The sequence below is a fragment of the Hirsutella rhossiliensis genome, assembly GCF_020360975.1.
Source record: "Hirsutella rhossiliensis strain HR02 chromosome Unknown scaffold00010, whole genome shotgun sequence".
Taxonomy (NCBI): domain Eukaryota; kingdom Fungi; phylum Ascomycota; class Sordariomycetes; order Hypocreales; family Ophiocordycipitaceae; genus Hirsutella; species Hirsutella rhossiliensis.
In genome coordinates this window covers 2,410,769-2,420,463 of record NW_025408676.1, presented here as the reverse complement: position 1 = coordinate 2,420,463, position 9,695 = coordinate 2,410,769, and the positions used below count along the sequence as shown (strand labels likewise).

Genomic DNA, 9,695 nt, shown 5'->3' with positions numbered 1-9,695 from the left:
TGCTCGCTGCTCGCAGTATGCTGATATAGATGGCAACTCTAGCTCGTAAGTATCTATCCATCCCGTGATCTGACGTCGAGTCTTGGCTGCTCGCTGCTCGCTGCTCGCAGTATGCTGATATAGATGGCAACTCTAGCCCGTAAGTATCCATCCCGTGATTTGACGTCGAGTCTTGGCTGCTCGCAGTATGCTGATATAGATGGCAACTCTAGCCCGTAAGTATCCATCCATCCCGTGATCTGACGTCGAGTCTTGGCTGCTCGCTGCTCGCTGTATGCTGATATAGATGGCAACTCTAGTGTGTAAGTATCCATCCCGTGATTTGACGCGGAGAATGTTTGATGGGCTGGCAGCATGTTGACACGACTGGCGACTGTAGTAACTCCAATTTCCTGTGGCGGGTTCATTGGGTGAGTTTGAAACGTTCTTAAAGGTTAGGGTGGGGAAGCTTCGGTCGTTGTATGGAGTTCTCCTCAGGAGTTTAAGCTCGGCCGACCGTTAGCGGGTTACTGTCTAGTCTGTCTTTGACGTGTCACAAAATAATGGATCAAACGGTTGATCAAGCTCGCGCCGCTCTATGAAGCTGTTTGAGCAGTTGCTACTATTGTCCTCTGAATCGTCGACCGTTGAGGACTGATATGTGAGAGTGCTGGAGCAGTTGCCATCAGTGCTCCTAATAGTGTGGCCAGTGCGTTTGGACCCCTCAAACTGCTCATTCAGTGCGTGTGACTTGGCCGCACTACACTACCAGTGTGCCTGAGATGTTCAAACTGAACTATTAGTCTGTTCGTCGCGGCCAAACTGAACTACAGTGCAAACTGTGGTCTACACTATTAGTGTGAACATATAGTCTGACATTTGGCATTGCACCCGTCGCACCTGCAAGGTTGCCTTCAAGTTTTCCAGCGCCCTCACCGAATTGCCTGCCTTACGTGCAGCTTTCCTCGCCCCTTTCCTGAATCAGAGACTCAGACCCGGTACCGGTGGCTTCCGGATCGATATAGCGACACTGGAATCCATAATTAGACACTCTTCATCTGACGAAACAGAAATCTTACCTCGGATGGGAGTATCAGAGCGCTCCGGTCCCAGGATCGTGGGCATTCCAAGAGATTTAAAGTTTCAATGTTCATAGATCCTCGCTGGTCGGTTACCGAAAGTTTGGCTTTGGAGAAGAGCCGCTCTGTCTCAGTAGACATAGGCGCAATCGATAGAAGGTCAATGGCCATCAAAGATAAGTTAGGGGGCTCGCGGCAATACACTTCGTACTCGTCGTCATCCATGTTGAAAATCGTAGCCTTTGCTCTTTCATCCACATTTTGTACCCATTTGGTCGTCTTGCACTTGGCTCTTGTGCGGAAGCTGGTCGAAGAACAGGGCAGGGAGTGGTAGATTTGTATGCCTCCCTCCAGAGCTCCCCTACCCGAGCTTTAGCTCTCTCAATCCATTCATTCTTGTCGTCCCAAGTCTTCTCCATATAGGCCCACTTGAGGGAAGGATTTAATACCGTCGCTGCTGAATAGACTGGCGAATCTTCCGTCAATTCGTAGTAGTCGGCTAATTTGGCCCATGTCGTCTCCATCATTGTAGCCAAGTGGGGGATGGTAGTGGCCTCCTTGGCCGCTTCAATGTGATGCAAGAGATAGTCCATGGTTGGCAGAACGTCAGAGATGGAATTGCCGGTGCCTTCGTTGGCCATTGTAGCGTCGTGAAAAGGTTCGAGAAATTTGTGAATTTCAGCCAAAGTAACCCAGTCAGAGGAAGTCAGAGCATCGTCTTGCAGGGCAGGCTCTTGAGCACAAAATATGGTGATGCCTTGACGGACTTTTGTTCTAAGGGCCCACTCAACCATGCTATGCCACGAATTCCAACGAGTGTCATTGTCGCGCCGTAGCCGTAGACCGTCAGTGAGACCAGTGAATGTCTGAAGTCGCTGGGAGTCCAGGTGATGTAGACCACGATATTATGCAATTTGCCTATCGCCCTCGCTTTCTCCATTGCTTAACTTCGTCGTCGGACGGTCCGTGGTAGGAATCTGCTGTGGGTGGTCGCTTTCCTATGAGGAACTCCATCACGGCCAGGTTAATGATGTGGCCGAAACAGCGAAGTCGGTGAGGAAGAGGATCGTAGAAAACTTCGAACTCGTGCTCCAAGTCGTCGGAGACTTTGTCGATCATGGTATTCATGTTGGTGGCATTATCCATCATAAAGTATCCAACTTTGTCGCTATTCCATATTCTCGTATGAACTCCATGATGGCTTCTGCCATGTTCTCGCCGCTGTGCTGTCCTTCCAATTCTTTTATCCTCACCACCAGGGACTGCAGACCATGATCTTCGGTAACGAATTGAACTGTAAACCCTATTACGCCCAAACAATTCGGCGATGTCCAATTGTCTGGAACAATGTGGATTGACGAGAGAGCATTCTGCAGAGCTCGCTTTACAAACTCCTTCTTGTTGTCGTAGCCCCATTGTAAGTCATTTTTAACCGTGTCGCCGGACCTCGGAGGAGATCATCGGCGGCCGGACGGATATACCGGATAAAGTCGCGAAAGGCCGGCTGCTCAACATGAGCAAATGAGAGGCTGCAAGCTACTGTATAACGGCAGTACAGTTCGCGGAGAGTCGCTTGATCTAGGCATCTTCCTCTGCGGTCGCCTTGCGTTTCTTGGTGGAGAACAAAGTTCCATTGGCCAGGAATGCGGTGATGTCTCCGAGGCGACTTTGCGTCACTTCCCGCCTGATCTCCTGCCGCCCAGAAATAATGATATTGTGCTCCTTTCGCAAATGATTGACGATGGCGGACGACCCACCACAGTAATTGTATTTCTTCGCTCTTTTCTTGTCGAAGCAGGGCTGGCAATGCCACCATTTCGTTCCATTGGAATCAACCCAAGCTGCCGGAATACTCCTACCTTCTTCTCTTCGACAATACTGCCAAATAGGAGACGTCTTTCGGCGGTAGACGCTAAGGACAGGCGAAGAGGATGGTGCCGGTGACGGGAAGCCGCTGTCCCACTAATAAGGTCAGAATCATCTATATAGGTGCCAGCCTCGGGTGATCCACGATGGAGGACATGATCCTCTAGGGACTGCACTAGACAATAAGAGTGGCGATCATGGGAATCTGGCGGAGAGCAGGATTGGTGGGATAAACCGGATTGTTTGTGGCAGCTCCGGTCAGATCATTCTGTGGTGGACAACTTCCTCTTTTTGACCACCCTAGGAAGTCCTAGTGATTTGGTTTGGACCACAGAATCCAATTAATTTGAGTTTGCCGGCCAATGATCGGTCATATCCCTTTTAGCGTCGGCGCACAACGAAACTTAACATCGTCGCGAATTGTTCCGTACGTGCTCGCTTCGCGCTCGTCTCGCGCTCATCTCGTGCCAGCCAAGCGACACGCCCCAGTGTTCCTAACGTCGGCATCCAATTTGCGTACGCAACGGCGGTGGAGATCCTCAGTTGAGCCTCGACGAGAAGAGCATCAGAAGGCTTGCGGTGCATCGACCTATGAAGCTAATGATTGGTGTAGCTGGGGCCGTAGAAGTGTGGCCGAGGCTCAATCTGCGCTTTGGACTGTAACCCGACTGACAAACTTGAACAAATTGGCAGGGCAACATCCGGTATAATGGGTTTTCTCGACCAGAAACGATAACTTAGCAACATGTTTTGATAGCATAATAAAGTCAATAACAGGCGGAAGCTCTTAGCAAAGCTTGTGTTTAGACGCTTACCAGTATGCTTAATTACAACGGAAAGAAGCGAATGTATTGGCATCTCAACTGCTTCGCATAAATATTGACGAGCCAGCCTGCCTCCTACCCTAGAGATGACAGATAGGTTAGAGGCTACCTGGCACCCCGCCTTTATACGGTGACATAACGGGTATATCATAACTCCCCGACCGGGGTTCCGCCACTTGGATCATTCAGCCCGAAGGGCGTTTGCCTTGAGGAACGAAAGGCCTTCTAACGTGCCCCGCTGACCCCGCCCTCTCCCCCCAAAAGTTCTCCGCCCCTTGATTGGTCCCTTGTGATTGGTCCCTCCTTGCCTCCCTCCTCGTTGGTCGCTGCCCTTCCCCCGGCTTCTGTTGCCTTTTCGCGTGCCTTATCCCACCACTAGGCGCCTCCCACCCTGTCTGCCGCCTGCCGACTCTTCCCGCCTGCCGAACTCTTCATCGCGTCACCTAGCGCGGCCGCCTTGACTCTTCAGCATCACCGTCCAGCCAGCGCAACGCCTCCTCAACGGTCCTCTCGCTCAGTACCTCGAGCCTGGCCTGTGCGGCAGTCATCTCCTCGGGGACCCGGTTGCCCACCAAGTCTCTGTCCCGCACCTTGGACACGAGCATGATGCCGTCTAGAGTTCGGCAGCGCGATAGCTGCACGTACAGGCCGTACGGGTCGCACTGCGAGGGCACCACCGTTCCATCCATCTTCGTCGTCCGTGTCCTCGCAGCTCGAGGGCCACGCGCTCCAGCGTTTTGCCCTGCACCTTGTAGTCCGTGCACGCGAACGCTGCTGCGCACGGCAAACCCTTTCGGCTGACGTCGTTGCGTTGCCACGGCCTTTTTCGCTGGCACTGTATCTTAACGGTCATGGGTGTCAACAAGATCGTGCCCGGCGGCATCCCGACGAAGTGGAGATATCTCGTCGTCTCCGATTCGAGAATGATCCCCGCCGGCGGCCCGAAGTGGATCGTCATATCGGCCGAGATCCGATGCCCCGGGTACGCCTTGTCGACAATGACCTCCACCGCCGAGTAGCTCGCGCCGTTCACTAGCTTCAGCCCCTGGTGGGTGTTGTGGTTCACGACGATGGGCATCCCGGCCACGAACATGAAGACGGCCGGCACCGGGATCGCGCTATCGTCGCCCTGGTTGAGTATCATGATCGCCTCTTCCTCCGTCGGCAGCTCCTCCTTCCACTTGTGCTCGGAGATGAAAATGCGCATCGTCGACCGCTGCTGGACCCGGAACGCCAGGCTCGCCTCCATGTTCAGGTTCCACCGATTCCTATTGAGCGGCGTCACCACGGTGATGCCCGTCTCCCAAGGGATCCGCCTTCCTCCCGGTAGCACCTTGAGTTGAGGAGGTTTAGATCCGTCCGATCCTGCACGCCTAGACGGATCCGCTTCAGCAGCCTCTGCAGCTCCGGGTCGCCGGCGGCGCGCATCTGCTCGTCCAGCATGACGACCGTCGTGAACCTCTTCCACAGTGCGTGCGCTTTGTCGTGCTGGTGACGCTGCTCGGCCTTGAACGAGTTGTCTACGTCCCACGAGATGGCCGCGCTAGGCAGGACGATCGACCTCTCTTGGACCGGCCGGAACTGCTGAAAATCTCCGCAGAAGAGGACGATGGGGATCCCCCCGAAATCTTGCCGCGATCCGCGAAGCCGGCGAAGCCGCTCGTTCACGGCGTGCAGCGTCCGCGCCCCGAGCATGCTCACCTCGTCGATGACGAGCACATCCTTCTCCTGCCAATCCATTCGAGACTGGCCGTGGATGAACCGCTCCGCCTGTTTCGGCAGCCGCACCCGTCAAGGTCTTTGACCATGTTCGCGCCCGGCCCTTGGTCTTTAGTGAACCCGCAGGCGGAGTGGATCGTGATGCCGTTGATCCGCGCCGCCGCAGTCCCCGACGTCGCCGTGATCAGCAGACGATTCGAAAGGCTCTTTTACTGAACAGCTCGACGAGTGCCTCGATGATTCGCGACTTGCCGGTACCGCCCTCGCCACCGACGAACTGGCGCAGCTGGCAGGCATCGCCCTGTCGGTCTGCTGCATCAAATCGAGCTGGCGGCATATTATCAGAAAAGCGATGGACTGCCTCTTGTTCAGCGTCAGCCGTGTTGCCAACACCTTGCCCGCCGCGAGGAAGGAGGTTGATGGGCCAAACTGAACGTCCATTCCCGCCCCTGCGTCGATAGCGGTCTCGTCGGAGTCGGCCATCGTCATTTCGATCTCGTCCTCCCCGAAACCGGTCATCACCCTTCGCAACGCTGCGCGGCGATCGCTTTCCCAGGCGGCGGGCGTGCTTTGTATCCCTTGGATCATCCTCTCCCTCTCCTTCGAGGCACTTACCTGCTGCGACTTGATAGCCTTGACCTGATCCTGCGGCGGTAGTGCGGCCCCGGAAAATACCCGCCCTGGCATGCTTAACCGCCTCTCCTCGTTCGATCAGCGCCGTGGCCTCGAGCTCGGCCGTCGAGCGCAGCGCCGATTGCTGAAACCGACAGAGCTGCTGTATCATTGCCATGAGCTCCGGCGACTTGGCCGTCACCTGATTCGCTCCCACTGCACCTCGGACGACGTCGATGAGCCGCGTTGCGTCTCCGATGCTGTTGGGCTGATATGTCGCTGCAGACTCCGCGCCCGCCTCGCCTGCTCCACCCTCCTCGACGTGTGCGACCGTCGGGTCGCCATCGCCGGACGAGGCTGCCCATTGCTTGGCGTCGCGTTTTGCGTCTTCGGCGAATCGTCGAAGCAGCTGCACGTTGTCGACGAGACATGATATTCTCGGGGCCATAGCGTCTCGAGCCCGCGCCCAGATGCTGTTGATCTCACCTGTTCCTTCGCCCAGGAAGGACTCCCGACGGTAGCGTGCTTGCCCGGCCGCCTGAGCACCTGAACCCAGCGTCGTCCCGGCGCCCATCCATCCTCGAAAGACATCTCCCCCCAAGCCGCCCAGCTCTCGTCGTTGCCGATGCGTTTCAGTCTGACGATCGATATGTAGTCATACAGGCATAGGCCTTTCAGCAGCTCTCCCGGTGCTGGTACGCCTCGACGTGGGAGATTCTCAGGCCTTCTTCTTCGACGACGACCGACTCATCCAAGGTGTCATCCATAGCCGCAGCGCCACTGGCTTCTCGGAGATGCCGCCATCGCCGAAAGACTTCCCAGTACAGCAGAGAACAGTTCAGGTACGCCCACGCGCTGCTGTCGGTGAACTCGGCCGGATATCCGAGAAGGTGAGCGACGACCTCGACCTGTGATAGCGGACGCTCCGTGAACACGCGGTTCGCCACTCTCATCAGGAACTGTCGCGTCCTGTTCCCTTGACAGGGTCATCGGTGGCAGCGTCTCCGCCACCGTCCCGCCCTCCGTTGGCCGTGCCATCACCTGTTGAGGCGGCCAGGAGCTCGGCCGCGGCCGCCACACGCTTCCACACCGGGTCCTCCACCTTGGTCGCGTAGTTCGTGACATAATAGATGAGGGCCATTGTCTTGCGCTGCGTCGCAATGAAGGAAATATCATGGTTGTGCCGGAGCCCGACAGCAATAGCCTCGTTCCATCGATTGACCATGCTGTGTGTCCTCCGGATCTGCAGCACCCCGTCTGCCGTGAGGGCGGTCTTGTCGACTAACCTCCATGGCGCCTTGAACCGGCAGAGGTCCCCTTTCCGCCCTCCTTTGCCCAAGGAATACTTCACACAGGTCGGGCTATGCGTGTGCACCTGCGTCGCGCCGGCACAGAAGTTGGCCTCCTCGATAAACGCGGCCGAGAACTGCGCGGCGTTGTCCAGCAGGGAACCAATACCGCCCGTCACAGATCGCTCCGCTTGCACGGCGCAAAACTTTCCTGGTCCAGATCCTGCCTTGCACGTCAACCCGGCCCCACTTGGCCATCAGAAGAGTACTTCAGGCTCCCGGTGGCACATCTTAGGTAGGCATTCTTACCTCTGAGAAGACGCTATCGATGTATCGGACGATTCGCTCGCGATACGCCGCCTGATCCTCCCCGTGGATGTCGGCAAGCATCGAGCTGAGATGCGCGTTCCCGTGCAGCCAGAGCAAGCCGTGAACATGAAGCGCCCTCGTTCGTTCGTCTCCACGGCGCCATAGTACTTGCCGATGCGCCCGAATACCGACTCTTCACCGACCTTCACGTAATGATCGAAGAACAGCTTCATCTCGCGGTGGAAGAACACGGCCGAGCTCATGGGATCCGATATCGCCAGCCGTGCCCGCTTATACGCATCCCCAAGGCCTTCTAAGAACTCCTCGGCCGCGTCGGGATCGCGTGTGCGGTATGCCGCCAGTCGCAGCTTCACCGGGTTCGTAATGTCGTTCGGGTTGATGGTGAACCAGATGGCCGGCACGCCATATCCGACGATGAGCGACTGGATTTTCCGCCGCATATTGAGACGGACCTCTCGACATGGGCTGCCGGTGGCCGTAAAGCGAGAGGCTCCTGAGAAGCTCCTTCACGTCACCATCGGTCGTCTTACCCGAGCTCTCCAACTCGACCCTCGCCGCCGCTAGCCTTTCTGTGGTCATCGAACGCACGATGCGCTCTACCTTGCGGAAGTTCTTCCTCCCACACTCAACATGCTGACCCGGCGGTTCCTCGACCGCACCCCATGTTAAGACGAGAAATGCGAAGATGTGGTGCAGTGCAAATCGACCACCATGGCGCCGGAGCACGATCTCGGCCCACGCCTGAAGGTTCAAGCTTCGAGACGATACGGGTCTCCGCGGCCGCCTCTGCCTCGACAGCCCTGCCTCGCAAGTTGGCCGTGACCTTCCCCGCGTCGACCATGGTCTCTTCAACCAGCCTTGGTCCCCCAACGCCAAATGGGAACAGGGTCGGGAACGTCCTGGCAAAGAAGGACGCCTCAAAGGAATCGGTAAACTCACCCCGCGAAACCCGGATGTATGGCTCACAACCACCGTCGCCACGCCCCCGAACCCCCCCGGCTAGGGACCCGACCCACGCTCTCGGGCCCGCACGGCCGTCGTCGGCACCTTCACCAACAGCGTCACAGGCAAACTGCAGCTTCTCCACGTCCGCGACGTCTGGCGGTCCGTCGAGCGCGAACATGCCAGAAGACGTCACCTCGTTGATCGCTGGAACGTTCTGGTCGGGGCAGGCGTCACTTCCATCGCGAACCGCGCCTTCTCCGTTGGGCCCGTGACCTTCACCCTGGCCGCCGGCTTCTTGTCCTTGGTTGAGCAGGGCGAAGAGCTCCTCGATCTCCACCGGCCCTCCTCGTCCACGGCGCGTTCCGTGGGCGGCACAACGTGCGCCGTCCGCGCTTTCCCACCCAGACGGCTCGTTCCGCTCCATACGATCGCACACCGACGACGGTACCCCGTGTATCGAGTCTCCCCAGCTCTCCATCTCCGCCGCGTCGATCTCGATCTCGGCGTAGTGGGGGTTGTTCCGCTTCAGCCAGACAAGGGCCCTCTCGACCACCCGCCGCCTCACCGACAAGAGACTCGACAGGTCGCTCGGTGCCGGCTTCTCCGCGCCCTGCCACGAGATGTGGATCTCGTCCAGTGCTTGCAAAGGGGTGCGGGAGCACTTTGGTGGCCAGCTCCTGCACATTGTTCGGAAACACCGTGATGTGGCCCTGACATGCCTCGGATACTTCACGCTCTGCCTCTGCCCGCCCGGAATGCTATATCTCGTGACAAACCCGTAACATGAGTTCAGCGAGATGAGCTTCTCTTCGACCGGCGTCAGTCCCTTGAGCTCATCGGGGAACATGTGCTCGCAGCCAAGGCGACTGTGAAGGTGGATCGCCGGCGACAGGCTCCTGCGCGCCAGGCATCGGCCACACTCGGCGCACACCGACACGGACTCGCCCTCAGGAAAGCAACTCCGGCATGAAAATGGTGAGCGGCCGCCCTTTGGTACGCAACTTGACAGCCAATGATCCCATGTAATCTCCCTCAACTCTCCTCTCGTACAC

At 57.3% G+C, this 9,695-nt stretch overlaps 2 protein-coding genes across 2 annotated transcripts; both read right to left on the bottom strand.

The window, feature by feature from the left end:
• Window positions 1-4,191: 4,191 nt before the first annotated feature.
• On the bottom strand, window positions 4,192-6,527 carry HRG_08646 (PIF1-like helicase domain-containing protein; the record flags this gene model as incomplete). The annotated part of the gene is made up of 6 exons (XM_044867117.1): window positions 4,192-4,361; window positions 4,412-4,583; window positions 4,638-5,016; window positions 5,082-5,518; window positions 5,661-5,824; window positions 6,083-6,527. The coding sequence occupies 6 exons, from the start codon at window positions 6,525-6,527 to the stop codon at window positions 4,192-4,194; spliced, it is 1,767 nt and encodes a 588-aa protein (XP_044718004.1).
• A 504-nt stretch (window positions 6,528-7,031) lies between these two features.
• HRG_08645 (PIF1 protein) lies at window positions 7,032-9,490 on the bottom strand (the record flags this gene model as incomplete). Its single annotated transcript, XM_044867116.1, has 6 exons — window positions 7,032-7,591; window positions 7,678-7,690; window positions 7,881-8,120; window positions 8,287-8,439; window positions 8,489-9,320; window positions 9,420-9,490. The coding sequence occupies 6 exons, from the start codon at window positions 9,488-9,490 to the stop codon at window positions 7,032-7,034; spliced, it is 1,869 nt and encodes a 622-aa protein (XP_044718003.1).
• Window positions 9,491-9,695: the final 205 nt, after the last annotated feature.